Source organism: Phoca vitulina, unplaced genomic scaffold (assembly GCF_004348235.1).
Source record: "Phoca vitulina isolate PV1807 unplaced genomic scaffold, GSC_HSeal_1.0 scaffold38, whole genome shotgun sequence".
NCBI lineage: Eukaryota > Metazoa > Chordata > Mammalia > Carnivora > Phocidae > Phoca > Phoca vitulina.
Genome location: NW_022589741.1, coordinates 3,635,281 through 3,662,675, shown reverse-complemented (window position 1 = coordinate 3,662,675; position 27,395 = coordinate 3,635,281). Strand labels below are relative to the sequence as shown.

Here is a 27,395-nt window from a genome sequence, read left to right as displayed (position 1 = left end):
GTAGAAGGTACAAAACAAAAATGAAACAGCAACAGCTTCCTGTTGCTTTACTTTGACCTAAGTTGGGTCGGGGCATGTAAAACACCGCCTCTTACTACAAATTCAGAGTAGGGCGTCATTAACATTTAGACTGTGACCACCTACTCGCTTGGTGATACATACTATATCAATAAGCGACCTACGAGGAATGTTTTCTAGGACAAAAACAGAATTTCTGAGGGAAAGCAACATACTGTGACATCATTTGGGGGGAATATTTTAAGTTGATTTTTATAACATTTTGTGAAGATTTGAAGTAACGTTTTAGAATATATCACTTTGTAGCTCATGTTTGGCGAAAGTAAGTTACTGCATTCCAAGGACCAACAGTTTGACTTTTGAGCACTACAAGGTTAGATTTACGTATATTTTTTGACAACAAATATTTATTTAGTGTCCATTGTGTACCAAACAATCTGTGGGATACAAACAGCTTAAAATCCAACCTGAGCTGTCCAACCCCTTAGTGAAATAAACTGAAGTGACTTTTCTCAAATAGATTTTTCCATTATGCGTACGTTTCTGCTCTGCTTATTTTTCTCTGGAAAGACGTTTTCATGGACACTAAAATAGGAGTTTGTTATTCATTTTTCTGGAAAGTTTTATTGGTTAAGCAGTGTTGTACTTCTCTTATATCGGTGAGAAAAATAAACATTCATGAGCAAAATTTTGCTAATGGACTAGAAAATTTTTGCTTTTCTTTGGTGCTATTAGAGCATGTTTTCTTATATTTCTAATTTGCATGGAAAATAGTAGGTTATTAGTGTAAATTTAAATAATTTTCTCTGCATAGAAAAATGTATTTATTTACTTATATTTTTATGGAAACTGTCAGAATATTCTAGGCAAGTTAGGGTGCCAAAATATAAAAAGAGTTAATACTCCTTAAGTAAACATGTGGCTGGTGTCTCAAATGGAGGGGTCTTGAAGGGGAACCATCCCAGAGGAATCCCCCAAGATTCTACCCTCTCTCTGCTCTTTCTCTCCAGAATGATTCTTTTCCAGGACCTGGGGTGGGGGATCAGGATTGGGTCCACATGATTCCACTGTCTCCTCCTTTGTCCTGTCTCTCCCTGGCTAGAATATTCCCTTAGCAAAGTTTATCCTCCTCTTCCTGCAATAGGGCTGGTAATTAGAGGGGCACAAAGGAGCTGCATTTGAAAGTCTTTTAAGATGGAAAGAGGGGGAAGTTAGCGCCATTGGAAAAGAATGAGTTTAGCCTCCATCCCAAGTACTCTCAGAGAACAGAGCATCATTCTGTGGGTTGGGTGGCCAAGTAAGGGAATTTATAGCCTAATCAAGAAACGGAAGACAAGCAGTTTTGGGCAATTCTCTAGATTTTAAAAGAAAGACAAGAGCGCATACTTAAAAATTTTCAATATTCTTCCATGCCAGGTGGAAGGTATGAAAGAAAATTCAGTGAGGATATTCCCATGTCTGGATTGTTTTAGGTCTATACACAGTGAAGAAGGGTTCTGGGACACCAGTTGATTATTTCTGTTAATTGTATACATTTTTTTCCTTTAGAAACTGCTTAGAAAAAAACCCCACCTTATTTTATGAAGCTGGAAACATGACATGGATGTAGTGAGCACCGAGCTGAACGGGTCTTGCTTTTGAAGCCGATCATTCTGTGATTTGATCCATTTACGGAAGGCAAAAAATGTCTAGTTCACAAGACTATCGCTGATTTATTATTTAACTTGATATGCAATGGAAGCCTGAGGGTTCTGGGTAGAGACATGGCTTTCTGGAAGGCACTCTAAACAGGTCCAGGTGGAGTCAAGTCATTGCTGTTACTTAAAAACGCTTTGTAGGTGGTCTCGCCACGCATGGGTGAACCAGAGGGGACAGACTTCCCCTCGGGGTCCGCCCTCCTCATCACTAAATTGCCCTTTCAAAAGCTTGGATCCCTTCCTGCTTTCTACAAGGGGGTTCGTAGGACTACAAGGTCTGACCCACCACCTCTTTGAAGCCAGAGGGGTTCAGGGACTGTTGTAATGAGGTCTGTTCGTGTGTCCCTCAATTGGTTAACGGTTGCAAATATTTTTGCTTTGACAGTAATTGCATACTTGGGTTTCGAAGGGACTGGGGTGGCTGGCGGGGGGGTCCAAGCTGCGTCTCCCAGCAGATGCACCTATTACTATACATACTGTTTACCCGCTTTTGGTGACATTGAGGCTGACCTTGGAGTCACCTCCCCCGCTGCCACATTCTCCTTTGTCGTACCACCATTTGTTTTTCAATTTGTCCAAGAGGCCTTGTTCATTCAGTTTTAAAACTGCGAGGTTAACAGCATTTCTTGAAACGATAAAACATATTTTGTAAGAAACTGCACAGCTGTTAAGATGTTAGAAGGAATGAGGACTTAAGCTCTTTTATAAGCTTCTCCCAGGCGCTAAATAAACCTCTCATTTTGCGGTCCTGCAGCCCCTTCCACCAGAGTCCAAACCAAAGGCAATGGTGACTAATTTCAAAGGGTGTGAAACACGTGGTATTTGGTGCTGCTCGCTCTCAGAGTTCATTTACTGTCAAATAAACGGACGCTGTTATCAACCAATGACATGGATTTTTTTTTTCTTTTGCAAAACAGCAATAAACTTGCATTTACTAGTAATTGAGGAAGAATTGTGCCTTGAATTCCTTTGCCTCTAAGAATGTCAACAGCCGAAAAGAGACCCAAATGAAAACTCGTTCCCAGAAGGAAACACGGAATGGCATTGCCAGAGCGAAAAAGCAGCTGTTCATTCATTTTTGTGAACGGATTTCCTGACAACAAAGAGTACGGCTTAATTATGGTTCCCTTTACTGTTTGTGGGAGTTAAGTTTGCTCACTTGTTTGATTTCATTGGTCTCAGAATCTAGGATTGGCATGTTTGGTTCAGTGTCCCTGCGCTAGAAGTCACAGGATAGTCAAGAGAAAGGGAGTGCCAGCCCTCAGGGAAAAGGTCTTCTATTTGGAATTTGGTGTTGATTCTTGAAGGCTTTGGATGCTATTTAGAAACTATGATGGCTCGGCCAATTCCACTGCTGAAGTTAAGTAATTAAATCCCAGGGAGCCGTGATGCATGTGATTGGGACTGCAGACAAACACCCCAGATCCGATTGCCTCCATGTGTATCTCTACCGGGGAATAAGGCAGCAGATTCTAATGAATGTCTAAAAGGATTAAAAATGTGTCATGGGCTTTTGCCTGCCAGGTATTTGGTTTCTTACTTGCTTTCAAGTTAGTTTTTAAATGAGCCATTATCTCTTTCAAGAGGTCTTCCCAGCATTTCATGAAATCTCTGTTAGAGTGAGAGAGTGGCTTCTATACCAAGAATTTGGGCTATGCACCTTGATGAATACTGAGTTTGGTGGTTACTTAATGCCAAATGAGTTATAAATAAAACAAAACAAAACAACCCCATATTAATGAATAGCACTTGAAAACTGATTTGCAAGTGAAATAGTTGTTGACTAGTAAAAAGTGTTACATATTTCACCACCAATCAGCCTATTGAAGTGTTTTTCTTAAAATGTGTTTATCATATTTCACGTAAACAATGTTCATTTTCCAGTGTTGTGATAGTCTGATCCACTTGGAGAATAAACATGTCCCACGATAAGCCATACACTTTGAGAGTATTAACTCTTCTTGAGACTGAGACAGCCATTTACGAAATGCTAATTAAATAATCAGCTGCTCCCACCTTCCCAAGTGCCACATTAGTGGCCTAAAATAATGAATATACTTCCCAAAGTGAACAATATCAGGTGGTTGGTTTAATCAGCAAAAGGACCAGACTGAAATGCAAGAATGAATGAATGAATATTCAGTGAAGAGAGACCTATTTAAAAAAAAAAAATGCTGTTGGGAGAAAGTTGTTTTAATTTATTTTGTGTCCACAACAAACTAAATTTGTCTTTCAATGATTTAAACCAAACTAAAATTTTTTATTTCGGAGAAAACTATTTTTATACTCTACTTTATTTTAGCCTGAAACATTCATAGTAGATCCATTTTAATGAGGTGGCATCCCAATAATTTTACGTGTTGGTTTAGACCGTTGCTTTGATAAAACCGAGATCATTTCATGAGAGGGTTATTTAACAGGGGTATTAGCCAAAGACAGTCCCACAGCACAGGAGAAAACAAAAAGCAAAACAAAGGAATGGATAAGGAAAAAAAGCTTCACGTTGAGAAAACTGTTTGGAATAAAGCTTTCTACAAAATTATTCTAAGACATTGTCTTTCTAAGACCATCTAATAGGCCATGTAAAAACAGTTTAGTTTCACACTGCTATTCATATGTGTGTGCGTATACATCAATATTTGGTTCGTACGATACACTTGACCAGTAGGTAAGTCACTGCCCAGGTCACAGTTAATCCACATTTTCCTTCCAGAAACATGTGGCCCCTTGATAAAGTCCCCCTAATAGTATTATACGCACGTTTATTTTTCTCTTATGATGCATGGAAGGCACCTTGTAATTAATATTCAGAAAGAGTCTTCAGGTACTCACGATTTCTCTGCATGTGAAAACTGCTTGTTTTCTACAACTCTCTGACTACAGATGTCATTTCTGTACATAATCAGGTCTAGCAGCCTCTGTAGATTGCCATTTCAACTGCAGCATAAGCCACATTTGAACATCTGTCCTATTTTATGAAACACATTACTTTTACATGTTATTAATTGTAAGAATCATCAAGTGACTTAAGAAAATACATAAAGTTACTTCACTCATTTTGCTGGAATAGATTTAAAAATATATATATATTTTTTACCTAGGCAAGAGAAAAAGGAACCCTGAAAGAGGAATTGGAAGCAAGCTTAGGGAAGTCACAAGTAGTGAGGAGTAAACGAGGGACTTGGGAAGCAGACCTTCCATCACGTTTTATTGTTCCTTTGCAATCCCCTTCGTACACTTCAGACAGAGATTTCAAAGTCAATGTCAGAAACGCAGATTAATGGTCAGGGATATTCTGGTCCTGAAGTAGTGGTCAGCCAAGAAGATGAGCGATAGAAGAAAGACGTGCTCTATTCCTTACGCTGATTGTTCCCTTTATTCTATAAAAGGCAGCTTTTACAGATAAACTCAACTAAGTGGATTGTTTTCATTTAAAAATGGAAGAGGAGAGGAAGAAAGAGTCAGTGACCACACTCTTGCTGGATGTGTGTAGACCACAATTAAGAGCCCAGGTGTGGCGCAAGCCAAGCTACTCATGCTGTTTGACAAGGTCCAAGTATGGGGGACGATCCTGAAAACAGGAGACTCCGCAGCTGGCTCCTGCTATTCTCTTTCATTTTATTTATGGCAATCTTTATAATTGTGGGAATATTTCTGGGGTTTCATGATAAAGTGACTACTCATCTTAGTTACGCCTATCTAAGCAATCATAATGAGACTAATTCCACGAAGAATTGGTTTCTATAGAACAAAATAACAAGACGGTCACGCTCTGTCTAGCACCTTTCTCTTTGCGTACTGTTTCTAGTTTTAGCGAAAGCCAATAAGCAGAAATCAATAAAGGTCATGTTAATCATTACAAAGGAAAAATGAAAGAAGGCTATGGCTGTAATCCAGAAAATGATCTAAGATTTGGAAAAACAAAAAAATCCTAACATAAATAAAGTTCCTCCGAGGCTGTCAGGAGGAGATGCTTGCAACCTGACCCTGTGTCTGTGTGTCCTCATTCGCCGACGCCGTCCTTTCCCACGAGAGACCCACCCCGGCTGGAGCTGGACTCCGGCACAGGTGTGTAGACAATGACCTTTTAAAGAGTGAAGTAGGACTCAGGTAACTTCCTTCTTGCCTTTGCCTGTTGTACCTTCAGGGAATTCTAGGTAAGAAAAACCCTTCTCCAAGTAGGCATTTTAATAGTAGTGAGATGGCGGGGCGCTTGCTGCAGCGTGGAAGGAAAATGTTCCTCGAGTCAGATTCCAGGACCTCAAGAAAACTGCCCAAGGTTTTTATTCCTGAAATTTCCTTCAACTGAGCTTGAGATTATGAAAATCCGTACCTCATTGCGCTAGCTTCTGGGACCCATTTTTGTTAATGAGACTCTTGTTGAAAGACCACATACAACAGAAGCCTGAGAACGAGAATTAACAGACCTAAACTTCTCCCATTTATTGATATTGGGTGAATTCATCAAGTGTGGAGATTTTCTTGTTCAAAGCATCTTAACTCAGGCTAAGATACCCATCTCTTACCTCCCACACTTTCATAAATAATTTATCATTCTATATGTTTGGGTATGCTTTTATGCTTAATTTATGCCTTACTCATTATATTTACTTCTGGACCATATTACTTGTAATGTAATTCTTCTGTTGGTGAGGTTTTAAAATGTACATCTGACAAAATATCTACCTAATAGGAACATTTTAAAAGTTTAAGTTTAGTCAAGTATTTTTATGGTTTCCTGGATTTAAGAATATTATTATAAAGGACTGATATACCGGCCCCTAGACTTAGTCAACATCTGCACACAGGATATTTAGGGTGTATGTAGTTTGTAGAACAAATAATTTGCAATATCATATTTAGTCTGATTAAAACAAACTCAATTCCATTTTACTTAATCGGATGAATATTTCATTGTTGGCGGTGATGGTGCTGTTTATTCTAACGTACGGTGAGATTTTTGCTACTGTTCTAGTGTCCTTATGGGAAAGGATCCGTTAGTTATACACACACGGGAAAGTCTCATCACTTTTAGGCCTGTGCTCTCTTAATGGGAATCCTCTCTTCATACTAAACTCTCTCTCTCTCTCTAAAGATTTTATTGTTAAGTAATCTCTACACCCAATGTGAGGCTCGAACTTACAACCCCGGGATCAACAGTCACAAGCTCTACAGACCGAGCCAGCCAGGCGCCCCTAAACTCTATAAAATTTAAATATCATGAGGTTCAAATGTCCAGAATATTCACCTGAATGATGCTAGGAAATTTTTTTCATAGTCCCCAATAAATCTTAGTATGTTTTTTAAAAACTTAAAAATTGTGTGAATCCACAAGGCATTGTGTCAACAGGTAAGAAAGTCCCTTTAAAATCCACAAAGGGTGTTGGTAGACGATTTACGCAGGGAGATCATACAAATCATACAAAAATCATTCAACTTGGCTTGGAATTAAATTAATGTGAATTAAAATGATGCCAATTCAATTCTCTGCCACTCATGTTAGGAAAGACAAAAGTAAAGATACTGTGTAATATAGTCAAGGGCCGAATAAGATGGGCGTCCTCATCCACTGGTGATTGAATTAGGAACTAAAAAAGAAATAAGATGACTTTACACAACAAAAGCTTAAACACAATTCTTGTTCTTGGAAATTACTGATAATGTTGATAATTATATTAATTGACTAAATATTACTGGTTAATAATAATTCTCCTTTGAGGAACCAATTCTAATAAAGTTAATCAGTGATGCTGATGGGAGTAACTGAATGAACCTCATAGTATATTTCTGTAGCAAACATGGCAAGCAATTCACATGCCCACCAGAAGAGGAGAATGAAGTAGACGTGGGGAGACCCAGCGGTTCTCAAGCTTGATTTGAGTAGAGCGCCCCCATCAGAAATACAGATGCTCAGGCCTAACGCTGCTGGGTCAGGTCCCTCTGAGTCAGGGGCACTGTGTCTACATCTTTACAAAGCTCCTCAGGTGATGGTATTGATAAGCACCCATAACTTGTATGGCTGAACGTTTTACGACCATTCGAAGCTTTTAACAACAAGGAAAAATGATAATAGTATAATGTTAAGTGGAAAAAAAGAAACAAATTTGTATATTCCCTATGATTTTAATTTAAGAATAAAAAATATATATTTAGAGAGAGACAGAGACATTAATGGAAAAATATTGGGAAAAAAACCACAACAAAGAGCTGTCTCTGAACGTAGGGATTATGGTTAGTTTGGACTGCATTTTGCTTTTTACGCTTCCCCACCCATCCAGAATTTTCTACTCTAAGTGATACTTTAATAATCAGTAAATACAAACAAAAAAAGCCTCGATTATTTTATAATTTTATATTATTTTATAATATAATGCCTAAAAGAACTGTTTTATGCAAACCAACATATACATTTCATTTTGGATCCAAAAAACCCCCAAAAAACAAAGAAATGAGGAAGAGGTAGAATTTAGGAATTGCTCTTAAGGATGTCAGTAAAGCATTCATTGCTCCCGATGATGTGGTTTGCTTTGGTCCACCTGGTTCTGGGTCTCTAGCCACAGGCTGGAGGACAGGGGATGATGAACTTGACTTCTACAAAGGTTCTGCCTTGTTTGAGGGGAACAGGTCAGGCAGAGAAGGATGAGTAATCCATCAATTAGTGGGCCTCCCCCGTCAGACAGGATCTGCAGGAGGTTAATAGAACTCTCAGTGGCCTGGAGAAAAGACTCTCGCTGTTTCACACATATTTACATAGACAAGGTGAGCTTTTCCCCTTAGGCTGAATTAAATGAATGTGATGGTGCGTAGACTTGAGTCCTGCAAAGTGGGCCATTAAAAAAAAAATATGTATATACCTCTGTTTTTAGGAAAAGAATTTTCAGAGCTGGCAACTACGTTCTTCCCCAAACAAGTAGTAGAGACCCTAAGAAAAAAGCCATTTTCATTTTTTTTTTCAGGAATTAAAAAAAATGCCATTAAAAAAGTCTTTCATCACACCACATCTTTACTGTATCTCTTTTTTGCATTTAAACTAAAACTCCAGATTGGAAAACTCATTTGATTTAAACTTTATTATGCACCAGATAAGTACATGCAGAAAATTTCTAGGACCACTCTAGTAAGAAAATAGTAATTTCATGAAGAATGAATAATTTATCACAGACTACTGCACAGACTATTGGTTCTTATTTAAGCGATGGTGGCAATTGTCACTACTGTCATGAGGGTTGAATACAGGAAAGTCTACCCCAGTAGAGCAAGAGGAGATGGGGAGGGAGGAGCATGGGACATACGGGATTTTACTTTTGCCGTTTAATTAATGATGTCCCCCCAAATAAAAGTGTTTGGAGGAAATCAGCCATGAAACTGAGAATTTACAACAACCCCAGAGTTTTGTACCAAGTTTATGAATAACTCACTGAGAAAGAACTAGTTTATCAATCAAGAAAATATAGTAAGTAAATAAAAATCAATAGGCTGTCAAATGATAAGGAGGTGAGAATCTGATCTTAAGGAAAGGCGTTTGCGTCCACAGTTCTACCCTTGATCAACTGCGTAAGGCCTGGATTCTCGGCATTATAAATGCTCCACTAAGTTTTCAATTTAACTTGCAGCTGTGCTATTAGTTTTCTTCCCAAATTATCCCTTCCAGTAAACAAGCACAAGGCTCTTTTTGCTTCATTGGATTTGTGCACTTCTTTCCAAAGACAGGATTTGGGCTAAATTGCTCTGCATATATATGCAAATGTTTTTAGAAAAGATACTAAGTTTTAATTCCAGTTGGCTTACACAATGACAGGTAAGATTTGCATAAAAATGGCACTGCCAATCAATAATTTGATATCAAAATTAGGAGGGAAAATTTTTTTCAGTGGAAAGACAATTCAGACCCTACATGATGTATAATGAGCCTTTGAAAACCACTTTGATAAGGAAGGATTTATTGTCTTTGTTTTGGATTTTGGATGGCATATATGCAATTAATTTAGTGTATAGAGTCCTTTGCAGCATTTCATACTCCAAGTAAGTCAAAGACAACTAAATGAATTATGTAGATACTGGGTTAGATTCCAAAAATGGTCTCTAAAGTGTGTGTTTTTTGAAGATTTTATTTATTTATTTGAGAGAGGGAGAGAGAGAGCATGAGCAGGGTGAGCAGCAGAGGGAGAGGGAGAAGCAGACCCCCCCGTTGAGCAGGGAGCCTCCCGACACAGGGCTCTATCTCAGGGTTCTGGGATCAAGACCTGAGCCAAAGCAGATGCTTAGCCGACTGAGCCACGCAGGTGCCCCTAACGTATGTGTTCCTTGGAATTTGCATGACTAATTGCTATTTGAGGCCCAGGTCTGAGGAATGTGATTTTTGAAGAAATACTGTGATTTTTGTGAGGATGTCTGCCAGTAATTTAGAGTATTAGCTGGAGACTGTGATAAATGAAAAATTTAATTATACTTTTAGTGTTAAACTTTTTTTTTTTTTTTAAATGTAATCCTTACAAATATTTCATGCAGTTTAGTTTCATGATTTTGTCAATTTTAGGTCACAGAGTAGAATTTTCTATTCTCCTTTGGGTAGGGACCTCTTTTAGAAGCCCGTGAAAGCGGGGCACCTGGGTGGCTCAGTCGTTAAGCGTCTGCCTTCAGCTCAGGTCATGGTCCCAGGGTCCTGGGATCGAGCCCCACATCGGGCTCCCTGCTCGGTGGGAAGCCTGCTTCTCCCTCTCCCACTCCCCCTGCTTGTGTTCCCTCTCTCGCTGTGTCTCTCTCTGTCAAATAAATAAATAAAATCTTTAAAAAAAAAAAAAAAAAAAAAAGCCCGTGAAAGCTACAGATAGACAGACTGGCATAATGACTTCAGGGGATCCACAAAATTTGGAAAGGGAATCGTGAATACAGATAAAAAATATCTCTTCCAGATTCTAGTAACACTTATTTTAAAATTAATTAATGGCCACTTTCAAGTATGTCTATTAAAGGAAGGGAAATAAAAATATTTCTATGACCCATGGTTGCTCCAGAATTTTAAGAGAGAGGAGGTTTTAAGACTGTGGTTTGGTGGTAAGGAACTTGCAAGGTACGAGCCTCAATCTGTGATCATTCTGCAAACACAGCATGGGCGGGGCTTTTTTTAAAAAATTTTTTTAAGTAGACTCGACACCCAGTGTGGAGCCCAGTACAGGGCTTGAACTCACGACCCTGAGATCAAGAGCTGAACTGAGATCAAGAGTCAGACGCTTAACTTAACCGAATGAGCCATTGAGGCGCCCCCATGTGCAGGGCTTCTTAAAAGACTGCATGTGACATTAATAAAAATTAAAAATAAAAACTGCTCAAAGACACTTTTGGTTACCCTTAGATAATATTGGGAAAATATCAATTATTCGTATTAAATCATGTAAATTTTATTTGACTTGTGGTGCCCTGGGGTGCTGTTTGAGATGATACGGGCTCAAGTCCCCACGCCAAGCCACCCTGTTTTTACGAGCAGTTTCTGTGATGGAATCATACAACATGGGGCTTTGTTTCAAGTCGCTACCTACGGACTGTGAAGTGCTTCCAGTTCTCTCTGAATCCCACTTGTTAAGGGATTGTCATTAAGCTAAAGTACGATTTCAGAAGTCGCAGAGCTGGTGGCTGTCACCGTTTACTGCGTGTGAGCTGTCAGCAGCACTGGGATTTCCACGCAGATTTGCTGGGTGGTCTCTGCTCTGTCCCTGACTCCTCCGGATTCCTTCTCCTAGGCCACGCTCCTTATTCTCTCTATAGGATTTCCAGAATGCTCAACAACCGAGTTTCCTTTTTTCCTTCCTTTGCTCATTGTTAAAAACTTCCATCAACTGCCTTAAAGAACTAGAATCGTAGCATTTTTGAGTCACAGTGGGGGTCAGAGGGTGTCTCAAACCATCTCATCTGACGGTTGTGGTCACTGGGGTCTAAGGAAAGTTCGGCGCCTTGCTCACCAAGACCCAGCCGGGATGGAGGTCTGCTGCCTCCCGGCCTAGTGCTCTTTCCCACAGTGCTAGGATCACTTCGCTTTCTGTGGGTCCCCTTTCCTGTGTAGCTAAACCAAGTATTCCTCCCTACTACGGCTCTCCAAGGGGGAATTTCTCCCGCCCACCCCGTTCATCAGGCTTGCTGGGGGTGATCCCTCATTAAGCTTTGACTGATACATTCCCTGCAATTTCTACCCCCTCTGGCTAAACGCTTCTTGAGATAAGACTTGAGAGGCCTGTGGTCTTACCAGCTGGAACTGATCCTTCCTAAATATCCAAGAAGAAAGAACAGTAGATAACGTTTCTTAAAAAGCTGTACAATAAACTTTATGTTGACTTGATTTGATTAGATGGTGATACTTGTTCCTTCCTAAGGTTGGAATAAGACAGGTCTATTTTTATACATACTAGGTTCCTAATGACTTAAGTTCTGCTCTTTTAGGACAGGTAATGAGGGATCCCAAACACGTTATTATAAAGAAGCTTCAGTATAATGGATCAGAAAACGCTTCACAGAAGTAGAAGGGTAAACACAAATAATAAAGCCCAATCACAGAAACTCAATCTCATCTTCGAATTTTCCACTCCTTCCCTACAGCCAAGTAGCCATTAAGAACCTTTTTTTTTCTGAAAAGGTGTCTCTTAAATTTATATGTTCATTTCTATTATACAGGTAACATCTGAGTCAAAGCCTCTATCACCTGAGACAAGATCCACTGACTCAATCTGTTCTCAGCTACCCGGAGTCAGAACAGCTATGCTTCTCTGCTTCTTTACACCGCTTTGTTGGAAACCTTTGGGGACTCATGACTGCCTCCAACATACGACTCTGTTCTAATTTTCCTGACATTCAAAGCTTCCTCACAATTCAGCTTATATGTATACCTTTAAAGTATAACTTGATTACATTTGATTGAGCCAGGCTCTGTCCCAAGTTCTTCACATTCTCACTGAGTCCTTACTGAATCCACATGGCCGGTAAATGGCAAAGGCGGGATTGGAACCTGGATCCTTCCACCACAGAAGCCCAGCCTCTTAACCACCCTAATTCCCCAAACAGACCTTCTCTGCCTCCTCCAGGCGAGATTCCTTAAGAGTCCCAAAGACATTTTATTCGCAGTCGGTTCCAGTCTCATGACAGAACCTTCACCGGAAATTTCGTTTTTCCCCCTTAGCTTTTCTAAAGTTCTTTCCATTTTCCAATAGTCACTCATGGACTTATTCATTCAACTAATATTTATCAACTAGTACATGTGAACCTTTTTTATTAGGTCTCTCCCAGATACTCTAAGACTCTAGTGATCTCCTTCTTCTTTAAATTATCTATTGTCTGCAGCGCTCCCAATTACTTGGAGTCCCACATCACTTCACAGTGTTGCTATCTCTGTATGGTCTTCTCCCGTGGAGCACAGCGACTCTGTTTGACGGTATTTTACACCATCCTCAGTCCCAAGGCAGGGCGAGAACTACAGAAGCCATGCAATAACTATCTGGAGGGCTGATATCTCCGTGATTAACTTAAGGTGCTACTTTTTAAGCAGCCCATTAAAATGAAAGAATCTTGTGCCTGAACCATTGACTGTGCCACCTAATGGATTTTGGGAAGACCTCCTATGGAGACAGTTTTAAAGCAAAACAAAATAAAACAAAGCAAAAGGGCTCCCGAACTGTCTATTAAATATTGGCAAGAGGGACAAAAAGAATTACTAACACTAGCTATTTTTATGAATGATGGCAAACGATTTTGCCCATCATATAAACAAAATACCTAAGATGATATTTCAGTGAGATTATAGATGGTTAAAATAAAGGGATTACCAGCTCAGTTTGCGTAGCGGGGCAAGGATAAAAATACGAACTGATAAAATCAGATACAAGCTTGTTGTATCAGGTGAAATCAGATACTTACAACTAAATCCCAGATAATGGTATTCTTATCATTTTGTTCTAACCTATTTAACAGTAGCAAATAAAACATGTCCTTTTTATAAAATTCTTGTTACTAAATTTACTGCTGAGAACAGTATAATTCAGTACATCAGAGAAATTAATTACATTTGTCATCAACAGATAATTAAAGGCCAACACTATGTCTGGTTTAACCTGATTAAGATTTATTTTATTGTGTATTTAAATATGCACTTAATTCATTAAATGTCTAGTAAATCTTTATCTACAAATACTTTAAATTTCCCACCAAATTCTTAAAAAAGTTTCAATTTCTCTTTCATTCAGGGTGCCAGAGTCCCTCGCAGTAGCCTAGTATTTGGATAGAACTTAAAATGTCTTTAGCTGCTCTTGTTTCATCTACCCTAACTCTGGCATGGATTTTTGTGAGGTGGGAGAACAGCATAAATAGAAAAAGAAACAGAGTGATAAAAACAGGCCTTCCAGAAGAAGGGATTCTAAGCTAATGGGAACTTGAAGAAGCTGTGTGAACCGCCTAAGTAGGAGCACCGGCGGCTCTTCCGTTATTCTCTGAAAACCACCAAACCCTAAGAATTCTGAGTCTGTGTGTCTTTACAGCTTTTCAGTTTATGCCCTTCAAAGGGAAACACAAAGCTGCTTATCTTTGCTGGCAGCAGGACTCAAAACCACACTTCAAAACAGAAATATAGTCTCTCATTTATTTCTCTTAAATAATTTAAATGGGAAAAAAACCCCAAAAGTGTAAATTCTGAAAATACGTTCACCTACATTTGCTTCAAGTGGTGTTAATACTAGAGCACAGCACACAGCCCTTCAGTTACTTGCTTCTGGTCAGAAGTACTTGGGTATTTCTTAAGCCACCAGCCTGCGCGCTTCCATTCACTATTTGTCGTATACCTGATAAACTGAATGCAATTAATATGAGGTCAGTATTTTTCACTTTACAGAGCAACGAGACAAAGCAAAACAAACAAAAAACCGAAAACGGTGTTTCATCTCAAGTTCAGGTTACCGAACAGAACCAATTCACTGCAGAACGACCCCCAATTCTTCCCCTGAACGAGATCACCATGAACGATTTCATAAAATTCAGATCACACAACAGATCTGCCCGACAGACCTAACGTCGGTGTGGACGCCAAATTCTCACACGTACACGGTTCGCGGAACAGCCCTGTGTGCGGCTGCTTAGGCGAACCATACACCTGGCATCTTAAAACGCAGGAGTGAATCAGGTGCCTCCAATACATCCTGAGCCTGTCACCGAGGGAGGCCGGGAGTGAGAGCGTAAAAATTAGGCTCTGATTTCTGACAACAAAACGCATCATCTGCTAAAAGTCCGGCGCTTAGGTTTCTGTGCTTGGTGACCACTACGCAATAGCAGTATCTACAAAACTCGCGTTTGCTGGCATTAAAACCAAGTTCCCATCTCACGCGCGTCCCCTCACGGACGTTCCTAGTCGCACGGCTACTGTGGATCTTGATCCTAAGACAACAGTCTCCCACAAAAACAGATCCGTCTGAAGTGATTTTCTTTCATTAAATAAACCCTGACAATCCAACCTGAAGGTGATTCTAAACACGCTTGTAACAAAATGCCCAGAACAGTGTTTCTAAAAGACGATGATTATTTTATTGGCAACAAATGGCCTGAATTCGCCTTCTTTATGCACATTTCCCCTGCTTCCTAGGATTCTCTTCTGCTTGAGCCTCAAGCTTCCCTAAAATCTACTTGAATCACAAGACCTGGCCTCCTTGGAGAGCAAGGACAACTGAAGGATTGCTGCAGAGGGTCCGGATGCTGTCCCTTTGTGCCCCCCACCCCACTGGATTCCACCTTTCTTCTAATATCTCAAATTCTGGATGCTTTTAGTTTCTCTCACTTGTTTCTCGCCTGGGATTTCTACCCCCTGGAAGGACCAATGTGACACAGAGTACCAAAAGCAGGGAATACTGATGACTTCCAGGGACAACAACACAGAAGGTGAGCGGTAACAATGGAAACCACTTGGGAGCGATGCCCGGGAAGGCTCTCTAAGCACGAGAAACACTGCTCAGGACAGGGTCAACTCTCCTTCCTCCCTTTTCTATCCGGTTCCTGGTTTCATATGGCACCTTAAACATCTCATCAAGTCTAAACTGCTGAACACCCAGAGTCTAGCCTGTGCATATCCCAAATTACATATCATTTACATTCTATCAGCTGCTTCTTTTAATAAAAAATCCTTTTTTTAAATAAAAAATTTCTTAAGAATAGTGTATTTTCTACAGAAACACTTTGGATTTTAATTTTAATATTTTTGTAACCCCATTACCCATTATGGTTTGATTATCAGTTACCATCCATATTCTACACAGAGAGAAATTAACAGCTGACGGCAATTTCTTAAGGCCTATGCAAAAAGACTGATCCTTAATGGAAGACCGGCACCGATATTTAATGATGATGGAAAACATAAACGCATTAGCATATAACTGATATGACTTGTGTGACGGTGTTTACTTTTTCCTGCTGTAACATTTGTGAGGGGATGTTCAAGTCACTACTACACACAAGGGGCAAGCTGGTTTCCTAAGGCGTGGGTTAAAAAATATAAATGTACAAAGAAAAAGGGATTGAAAAATAGGTGGGGGAGGGGTTTCCTTCAAATGGATGGAACCCATTCTTTTGAAAGAAAACTCCCCTCTTACCTTGGTCCTGGAGCTGGTTAGTTCTCCTCTGTCCTCCTCCTAGGGGAGAAATACCCAAAGTTAAACAATAATAGAACATGGTCTTGTATTAAAGTCAAGTTCAGTTCTGGCCAACCCTTTTCTCAGGTCTCACAAGACACTACCAACTGTCTGATACACTGGGGCGTTCATTGAAATGAGCTTAAAATTCATTTTAAGGATTAAGCCAAAGGGGAATGAACATTCGCTGTGTAAGAGGGACAAAACTACTCTAATCAGTCTATTTTGTCAGAGCTCCAATGAACTGAAGCCTGACGTAGAGCAGAGGAATTCCTGCAAGCGCATTACATGGGTAATTTTCATCCGCTGTTGTGAATCACGGAGAGCGTATGGTGGGGGTGCACCTGGAGCTCCCTAAAAAGACAGGCATGCTGTGGTCTTCTCAACCCATTTCCCTGATGCTCCTGGTGTTTTTGAGGGCAAACTGATGGTGCTACAAGCCAACACCATGTTGGGGGCAGTACTAAATTTGGTATTAACAAGAATTACTGCAAATGAAAAAAAAAACCACCAACCCTAAGGGGTCATAAAAGGGGAGGGTTAGGAAAGTTGGGGAAAATGGGATATTATTGGAAACTGGGTACTTGCTTTATTTTTTCAAAGCAGGGAATCACAGGTGAGACAGAGCTGTTTTCTTCCATGATGTACCTCTAGCTAAGTTGGGATTCTGGTATCTCTGGAGAGAAGGCAGGCAGCACATGAAAGGAGCATGGATTTGGGGAGGAGACAATGATGGGCTCCTTTTCCCTCGGAGCTTCAGCGGCAGCATCTGACCAGGTGAAGACAATAACACCAGCTCCAAGGATTTGTTGGGGCAAGTAAATTGATCTACATGCGCTTGGTGTGTAGGACTTGTTGAATTTGTTTCCTTTTCATTTACATGGCATCTGATACGATTTTTTTCTTCTTTGAACGACTGTCTTTTTTGAGACTACCGTCTAGTTAACCGAGCTTAGAGTCCATTCCTAGTCACCCTTTGGCATAATTTCAGTGACTGGCTCCCATAAAAAAGATCAAATACCAGACAATTGATTGAGTTCCATGAGACATGAAGGAAAGTGGAGACCGAGAATGAGCCTGAACCCATACAAGATCATGTGCTATTGTTATTTAACTTTGGGTAATTTATTAAAATTCTTTATCAAGTAAAACGACATCAGGTGAGAAAATGGATGTACTTTGGAACCTTGGGTAGTCACAATATATTCCAGAGACGTCGAAATGAAGGATGGGGTAATCGTTACTCTAATGGCCGTTATGAAAATGTGCAGGAAAAAAACACTGTATGGAAGGTTCTACACCATACGTTTGTCACCATCACCCTCTGAGCTTTGATCCCCTTAAAGTTACATGCTGCAGACCCCGGCAGAGTAATGCTTCTCCAACTACAAATACACGTGTTTGTCCTCATGTTCTTACTTGGGAACCTTAACTTCATTATCTTCAAAGAATATTCCAAAATTGGCCATTTTGACAAACCAGTCTTTTATCCACTACACTCTATACATTCCAAAGAATATATATACAGAAATAGGAAATTTCCTTTTTTCCTGTAATAATACATTTGGAAACTGTGAAGCTGTTGTAAGTAGAAAAAAAGTACATTTTTTTTTAATAAAACACCTACTTCATCCACGGAAGTCACCTAAATGACAGAGTTTTGAAGGACATATCTTTGTATTCCAAAATGATGTGAAAGTCTATGAATTAGAATAACTGTGGGGACACTGCGTGGATTGGGTAAAACTCCAGTGGGCTGTGCAGTTTTCAGGCTTCAGAGCATAGGTGGATTGCTATTTGTGATGAGGACAAAAATGAAAAATAAATAAAGTAGCAACGGAAGTTGCTAGTGTTATTAGGGGCTCTTAAAAATCACCCTCTCATGTATTTTATTTTGAAACACCATGGGATACCAGATTACATGGATCAATTTTTATCATCTAGGTGGGGAAGCATACCTGTTGTTCTTAAAAAAAAAAAAAAAAAGCAAGTCCTTCTACACGCATGTGCCTCCCTTTTGCTGTTTTATTCCTTTTACAACCCAGCGAAGTTTGTCAGATTTGTACCTTGCCAAAAGTTTGACGTCAGTATGTAATTTTAAATGTCTGTACAGGGAGGCATACAAGACCTGCGTCTATCTCTAGCTCTGTGGTTCTTAAAGAGAAGTGCTTTCCTTAAATATCTTTCTATCTCACAGTGTAGACAGAATGTGATAAAAAGCAGCTATTTACTGAAGAAGTGACTTATTTAATTCTAAAACCGGATTAGCTTGTATTGAGGTTCTGGGAATGAATTTCTCCCCAGTCTTATTAAGTATCTGCAACTTCAAAGAGGTGTTAAGAGAATTCTTCGGTTGCTTTGCTAAAGATGGTCCAGGACATGACACGGATTCTTAGACTCTCAAAGTGGGAGGCTCTTCTGTTTCTACTTGAGCGACTCTGATGTTGGGGATCTGAACCAGCTTCCTCCCACTTCTGGACCAGTTTTAATTGTTGTACAATCTTTATGTTGACCCTGAAGTCTATTCCTGTGTAATTTCTTCAACTTAGCCAGAGCTTATTTAGTTTTTGGCTTTTTTTTTTTTTTTTAAATAGTCTCTTGAGCTCTCTATAGGGGTATTCTCAATACGCCTTGAAATTATGGATGTTGTTGAAACTGCAACATGGAAGAATCACAGAAACTGTTCAGGAAGTTTTGAAAGTAAGTTGTATCTATGTTAAAAAGTTCCCTTTCGTTCTTTCCCCGTAAGAGCACTGGCGAGAGAGTCCAGTGACGGACTGCGCCGTTCCACCACAGCTGTGGCACTGCGTGCCTGTCACCTAACGTCTCCAACCGATAGACTCTTCCTCTTAATAAAACGGCATCGTAAGAGGGTGAAAGGGAGCGAGTGACAATAACCACACGGGAGTGGCCTGAACGCTCTCAGGCTGCACCGCTGCTATTTTTGTCTCACTTGAGAACGATACTGCTCAGTAATTTTTAGAGTTCTATCATTAAGCCTAACTTAAACATCATCTCTTAAAAGTGAACAAATTAAAAAGAACATCAGTTAGATGGCATATGAATGGATTCTTTGCCTTAGATGATGTTATCATTGCTATATCATTTAATAGAAAGCCACTTCTTTTTTTGTTAGCCTTTGCCCTTTGCTCTTTACTCTGGGAGACAATCTGAGGTCAGCTCTTCTCGGATCCCGCTGACTTCTATTTACCTCCGCCTGGCCTTGAATAGCAGCCAAAGGTTAGGGTACTGCCTTAGGGCTCTGGATACTTGGTTTAATTTTAACTTTTCTATTTCTCAGGCCTGGCAACACAGAGCAGTGGTATTCACTGATAAATGCTTTTATGATTTTGTTTGTTTGTTTGTTTTTGTGGTTTTAGTTGCAAATACCTGAAAAGACAGAAGAATATGGGGCTGGATATCTGAGGAGACTTCTCTTAGTTACTAGTGAGATTCTGGCCTGTTGCCATTTTAAAAAGGCTGTTCAGAAACTGCGTATCTGTCAGCCCCAAATAGGAAGCAACCATTTTCTGTAAGAGCAGAGGCCTTGTGGGTAGGTCTCCCCGGTGTTTATGCTATCGTCCGCGGAGAGGGGTCCACACACTCCTCTTTTCTTTGAAAGTAGAGAGCTGTTCGTGTCACATTTGGTTAACTGACTCCATTTTAATTCTTATTTTGGTTAACTCCCAAAGATTGAATGCTTAGAGAAAACAGATTGAATGACATTGCTGTAAAAAATTATCTGTGTGTCAGGTTTTTTTATTGAGTACCCCAGAAAAAAAAGTGGGCTAAATGAAGTCTACTTTATTTCAATGTGATGTGATAGGACTTTGCATGGTCAGTGGTATTTAAAATGATAGATTGCTCCCACATCTTGGAATTATAAACTTGAAAGGCAGAATTGATGTTAGGACTGTTTTTATGCCTTTAATTTTTCTTCACTGTTGAGTCATGTGATACTAAGAGAGCATACTGAAATGGTCTCATAAAGTTTCTAAAAGTGTATATCATTCTGTGGATGAGCCCGAACAACAGCTTTTCGGGTTTTCAGAGAGTATGGAATCTGTCCATTTAAAATAAGCTACTTTCAATTGTGAAATAGACTTTTCCGGTATTAAGGAGGATAAACAAAGTATTTCTAACTTCCATTAGTATGATTATTAGTTACAAGATATTCTTATAATTAATATAAGGCTGTTTGCAAGAAGGCTTAGGGCCAGGGCTAGGTGGCCTGCAGGGTAACACGGGGATCTTCTATTTAGGTGCTGCCAGGATGTATGGGACATGCTGTTTGTGGCAACGTTATCTCAAATGTATGCTATTTCATTCTGAAAACAAGACTTATAAGACTGAATGGGGGGGACAAACATTAAAATAAATGAACTACAGTTTCTCATTCCTAGCTGAATTAAAACAGAATATAATTCTAAACCAGAGTCTTTACTATTTCCCAGCTCATTCCAAATAATGGCCAAGCTATTTTATCTTCCCTTTCTTAAGTACGAATCATAAACCAGGCCCAATCTTGGCTGATTTTATCTTTAGAGACAAAAGGAAGATATTAATAATGTCTCAAGTTGTGGCTGGGTGGTTTCCCATATGCTATGCTGAAACATTTTCATTTTTATGGAAAACCATTATTTACTTATGATGCACTAAGTAGATGCTTATCATTAGGATAAAACTGCATTAAAACAGTATTGTATAGAATTCTACATTTAGGAGAATATTACATCTCCACAATAAAGTGAGCTGTATTTTTAGTTTATTATAGGTATTTTGGAGTTTCATGGTAAATCTGATTACCATGCTCCCTCCAAAGTCCTGTGTGTGTGTGTGTGTGTGTGCCCATGTGCACATCTAAAATATTCTTTCCACGTCCGATTATCCCAAGCATGGAATAAGAGAAGAGCCCCCTCTTCTCTCTCTCATGCAATCCCTCCCCACCCTACCTCCATGATCTCAGGTAAAAGGGACTCGGGACAGTAAGGGGTAGGAATCTGCTACGGCAGGACAATAATGCTTCTCGTCTTGTTCCTACCGAACTATTGAGAGGAGTAAGGGTTGTGATCTCTCTGAGAACTTTAATGACCCCTCCTCTGCTGAGCCTGGGCTGATCGTCCTTGCAGCCTTCCCTTTAGGAAGGTAAGTCTGGAGAACAAATCCTACACAAGCAATGCACAAAAAGCAAAAACAATAGCAAAAAACCCCCCCTATCACTTGACCTTGCTGCTCTTCCGAGGATAAACTAGCCGCTGCTCCTGGTGTATAAACGACAAGGGCACTTACTACCTACAGAGCTCCTGGTCCCATAGCCTGAGGCCTTCCTGGGAAGAACACTAACCAGACACAGTCTCTTCTGTCACTGGCACAAACAGGCCACAGAGGACCCTGGAGCCACGGGCAGAAGCTGCCTCACGTGCAGCAGGGACGTTTCACAGAGGCAATCTCTCTGCTGTAGGGTGCTTGTCCTACGGCTGAGACTTGAACTGGCGGCAGCAAACCCACGCGTGGGCCACGCCAACATCTCTGATTCCCTGGAAAGGCAGGACCTCTGCGGCTGTCACTGTTTTCCCAACTCTAGAATTCCTGGCGCCACACATTTCCCTTCCCCCAGTCCTTTCAGATTCTTTGCTTCAACGGTCCGGACTCGATTTCCTTATTACGGTACCTAGTTGGGCCTCTGTCTAGATTTTGGCATTGCCAGTGCCCTTCAGGGGAGGGGGGATTGGCGTGTCTTTTCTCCAGACCTCATGTTTTTGGTTTGAGCTCTGGAGAACCCACACGTGGGCTTCCACCCAGCCCTGCAGAACAGGGGGTCCAAACACCCTCATGCAGTCGCTTGGTTGTTCCTTTGTGTCCCCCCTTTAACCTGAGCACTAGCGCTGCGATCGCTTCTGGAAACCATTCGATTGAGTGAGATGATCTGTATTGATCTATAAAGACCAGTGACGTAAGGTGGGACCTGTCTGGCTACGGGGCATCCGCCAAGACGGCAACACTTCCAACGACTAATGTAAGGATCCGTTCATCCACTTACCGGCTGATGAACTTTGGTCTTAGACACGACACCGTGTCTCCTAAATACTCTCAGCACATGTGGGTCAAGGCCACCTGACCTGGTTGGGGAGAGGTTCGGCACTCACGTCAATTGTGTGTTACCACCGAATCGATCTGAATTGTACAGGATATATGTATTCTCTCTGGAGATTCTCTTTCTTTATAGGATTTGCTTATAAGGCAATTACGTGGGACTGAAGAACAACGGTTTGGAATTCTGCCTTCTCTTAGAACTGCCACAGCTGACGTCCAGTGTTAGGTCCCTCCTCGGATCAGGCTGTGAAGGCTTGAATTGGTGAACCTCATTTATAGCATTTTTATCTCCTTACATTTGATCCTCTTTGAAGTGGTAGAAACTAAAATGGCCACAGATTACCCATTTTCTGAGGCAAGTTACTAACATACGGTTTCTAAGTGTAATGGTGAGTAGGAGCACAGAGCCAAACACTGAATTTAGAAACGTCTCGATGTGGTGGTGCCTATGGCAGTCACAAAGCCGAACTCAAAGGGAACAACATGACAACCAACCGGCAAATTCTCAGTGGGAACCCAGTGACCATCTGTTGAATGAACTGGCAAATATATGAAGGCAAATCATATTAGCATTTTTTTTTTCTATTGGGAAGAATGGCAAACATGTTTAATGCCTGGTGAATCTTAACGAAATGCAGAAAAATGCCACATTCTTTTTCTTCTTCATGGGGAGCTGTGATTTCAATCATCTTTCAAGTGTAGGCAAGACCTAAATGATAAATGTAGAATTTCAAATGGCAGTGGAAAGTTTTAGGTTTCCTACTGGAGTCACCATTCTAGAAAGGAAAGCAAGGATGGGGTATATGGATTCTAAAGGGGGTTATTTCCCCCTGGGATGCATGTAGTATTGATAACTTTACCATGCGCACCTCAGTTTGTGAATGCAAACTACCTGGTCCCTGCAATAAACACCAGCATCTCTGGTAGGAAACTGGGTAAGTGATGAAGCATATTACAACTGGGGGTGGGGGGATTTGTGTGCTTGTGTGTGTCTGTTCTAACCCTTAGTCCAACAGACTATGTTCCAAGTCGTAACGGGATCACAAAAACTAAGTTACCTCTAGTATCTCATTAGGACATCAAGAAAAAGAAAGGATATTTATATGCAAAAACATCTCCTTTCCTACTAGTTAAAATAAACAAACAAACAAACATGTACTAATCTACAGCAACTCATTTCCTGAAAACAAGTGGAAAATTTAATCACTTCAGGCCAAGTGCTGCTCAGGAATATGAGCGCTCAGGTTTAACTTTCTGTACTTTTAAGCTTTTCTAATGTCCACATCAAATGCTAACAGTTGACTTGTGACTAACATCGAAAACAGACATCAACTTTATTCTCATGCACAACATCCAGCAAGCCCCTTGTTTCTAGACCTTGTAAGTACACGTGAACTGATGAGTAAACACCTATCACCAATTTTACATGAGAAAGTGGTTCCTTAAGGATAATATATTTTTTCACACGTGGATCTGAATACTAAGTTTAGTACATCTGCCCTAAAGGATCCTCCAAAGCGGAAGAAACACGATTTGGCCTACCGAGGACGCTGCCCATGCTGACAGAGATCTAGACTTGGGCCAGGGATTGCGTTCAAGACTGAAAGAAAGAGTCGGATGGAAGCTGTTACTCTGATTCCCTTGCTTCGTGCTTGCCCACCCCCACACGCTGCGGCCCCGGGCTCGGCGGTGGCTGTTGTGAGCTGACCTCACGGTCCTGGCTGCTGAGGTCCTGCTCCGGCTGCTACGGGCTCCCTGAGAAGGGAGGGCAGCAGGTCCTACTGGGCCTCTGTGCCCCCAGATCTCAATTACTGATCAAGTTCTTTTGGAACTGCTTTCTTTTGAAACATTTTCTGGGGGGGTGACAGAGCGTTTGTCTTATTTTAGACACAGTCTCGCCAACATTTTTAGAGAAGGCAAAATCTGAAGAATTATTACTGCAGAATAACGGAAGATAGGAGACTAGTGCTTGGTTTGGTTTTTGATTTTTTTTTTTTAAGTGGGCTTCAAACACTAGGGTCGAGTCTACAAATTCTTACAGAGGCCAGGGGAAGTCTTCAGATAGGCTCCCTCGCTATGTTCCCTGGAGGTACTCACGGATACGACGTACCAGGAGTACCTCCAAAAGGGGTCTTCTCGCCTAACAGCTGTTCAGTACCTAGTACGTCTCTGTGTTAACCAAGTTACGATTCCCTCTGAACAACGTCTGTTTTGTTTGTTGCGTAGTACAGCACAGCAGCTAGTGGGAGCACACAGTAAGGACCGTATTTCTGTGGTCAAGCATACAGCTTTGCGCTACGGTAAATGCCACGGACAGCGGGTCTCTGCTGGGTAGTGAAGCTGACAGTACTGATGATAAAGTCAAAGTGAACACGCTGCCTCCCTCATCTAAACTCTGCGTTCCCACCGCAGTGCTGTCTAAAGCATGTGTTGTGAAAGTTTCTCAGCCAGAGGGCAGATGTCACAATTGTTTTGGGGTGTCAAGGGTATTGGAGAAGGAACAAGAAGGAAGGCCAGGATGCTGAGAGTCGTATAAATGGCACGGAGCACAGGAAAAGAAGATTCGAGAGAAGTATCAAAGCGTGCGGACAGTTGAGAGATAATATAAAAGAAGAGATTTTACCCTTTCATCTCACAATGAGAACTGAAAGTTTTCTTTAGATGACTTTGGAAAATAAATAGCTATGCCAGATCTGAGTTCCCCCACTGCCCGGTACCGATAGTTCGTAGGCACATCGGCCCGTTATCGCTCCTCTTTATCATAGTAAGACCTAGAGATGAGACGTCCCACGGCATCAACATTCCTAGCATCCTTCTGTGACCTAAAACTTGACAAATCTGTGTTAAAGTACAAGAAACCCAATAATTTCTGACCGTGGATACTGCTTCTGTAACTGACAGCTTTCTGTAAACCTCGCAAACACGAGTCTGAAATAGTGTCTTCGAGCAACGAGGGGCTCTGTGCGCTATCCCTGTCCCGTACAGACGGGTGCCGGTCACCCTGCTGCAGTGTTTTCTACCCCACGCACCCAGACAGGCTCTGTAACGATCCAGACTGCATTTGTCTGCAGGTCTACAGTGAAGACCCGAGTCCTGGCTTTCCATCCTGATTCTATATCCTAGTCTTCCTCTTTTCTGGGACGTTGATCGTGAAGCGCTGTGACCACACAGCAAGGTCCGGAAACGTGACTCCCGAGGCCACTGGAAGACTGTTAGCCATGTGTGTGCGTTCTCTGCTTCCGCTGACGCAGCAGGAAAGGCTACCGTTCTCCTGTTCTTCAAGTCTCATGTTGCCCAGTGAATCACAACAGCAGACTTTGTGGGAAAGACAAGGAAACAGACTAGTCTCACTGTATCCAGAACTGTTAACGTAAAGACTTGGTTAAAAGAAAGACTGAGCCCACAGGAAAAGTCTACTGAACAAATAAGGCAACACTCTCGATGCAAATGTGCCCTCGGGGTCCTGCTGTGATAAATGCAATTGTTTTGAATTTGCTTCTACAAAGTAATCCTTTATATAGAAGGTGCCCATTCGTCCATCTCTGAGAGTTTGCCTCTGTTCAAACCGAGGCTCCTCATCGAATAAGAATGAGAGTTCAGGCTTGATGCGCGCCCCGCGTGTAGCTGGGCTGGGGGTGGGGAAGTGAGGAGGTGGGGGGCAAGGTGCACGCTGCTTAGCCTTCCCTGCTCTTCCAGTGTTCTCGAAGACCGGACAAAAGGACTGTGGTTTTGGCATGCAGGGGCCAGCTTGCTCAGGAAACCGTGGCATATATAAAACAAAGCGTATAAACAAACTCTCCATCCAGGAAGCTGGGTTTAACAATTACCTCATTAACAAGATCCAGGGAAGGACAGGAAAAGAGGGGGAAGCCAATAGCGGATTATTATACAGTTCTAGACAGATGAAGCCCTTCAGCGTCTCCCCAAACAAGCCCCGTAGTGTGGATTTGACAAAGTGGCACATTTAAGAGGGAACTCTTGCCATCAATGGGAATCAGGCGCACCCGTATCTGAGGGCCAAATGCAGTCCCTGGAACTTGACTTTATCAGTAGACACAAGACAGAGGACAAGGCAGCTACACCACAGAGAATTAATTAAGAGCAGAAGCGACATCCAGTGAATGTAATCAATAGTCTGAACACTGATCTACATATCAACCACCATTGCTTTCTCCCCTTCCCGTTCTTTTAAATTAGCTACACGAAGGTGCTCTCACAACTCCTACTTCAATAGAGATTTCTTTGCTCCTTGGCTTTGCCAAAATGACACATTTCTCCTACTGCATCCTACAAAATATACCCTCGAAGACCAAACACTCTGATGCCAGTCTGAGTTTCTGAATGGTTGGAACATTTTGGGGTAGAATTTTGTTACGCGTAATTTATTGGTCTGGCTTTCTCCCTGGACATTTCTCTGGTTTCATACAGGAAGTACGTGCAAAGAAACATGACTTTCTGCCAAAGTCCACACCCAAGTCTGTCTTTACCGGCTCATTTTATCCTCTCTCCTTTTAAAATGGTCCCTTTTGGACACACCGTAAAACCCCTCACTAATTATTACAGTGTTGCTTGCAAACACTAAATACTGGTTTAACACAACTTTCCAGGGCTACTGTTTCTCGGATCTGTGTCATCCACACCCTCACCCCCCGCCCAACACACATATCCAAAGCACGCTGCAGTTCCCTTGTTCAAACCAATGAGAACGATCATATCATCTTTACGTTGCTTTCTTTCCTACTGGGCAACAGTACAGGTCTCATTACTTTCACATTTCAAAGGCTTACCAGAGACATCATTTCTCAAGACCGGGTTCGTGGTTAGGTCCTTTAGCAAAGATTCTGATTTCTTCTTGAATCTGTGCTTTGTACGAATCCCTCCTAAGCAGCACTGAGACCAGAGTGATTTGTCAGTTGTCACCGCTGACTCCGGCTTTGCT

The 27,395-nt window shown here is 41.2% G+C and overlaps 1 protein-coding gene across 11 annotated transcripts in view; it reads right to left on the bottom strand.

Annotated features, from left to right (window-relative positions):
* The window catches only part of GRIA4 (glutamate ionotropic receptor AMPA type subunit 4), a 578,537-nt gene that overhangs the window by 12,709 nt on the left and 538,433 nt on the right, over nt 1-27,395 (bottom strand). For 6 of the 11 annotated variants that reach the window (XM_032427877.1, XM_032427876.1, XM_032427875.1 and 3 more), the window contains one exon: nt 2,226-2,340. The exons of 2 other annotated variants lie outside the window; for them this stretch is intronic. In XM_032427877.1, coding sequence (XP_032283768.1) covers nt 2,226-2,340 — 115 coding nt within the window. Of the gene's footprint in view, nt 1-2,225; nt 2,341-10,893; nt 16,364-27,395 lie in introns of those variants that run through there. 3 more of the 11 variants (XM_032427874.1, XM_032427873.1, XM_032427872.1) reach the window with 3 other exon arrangements.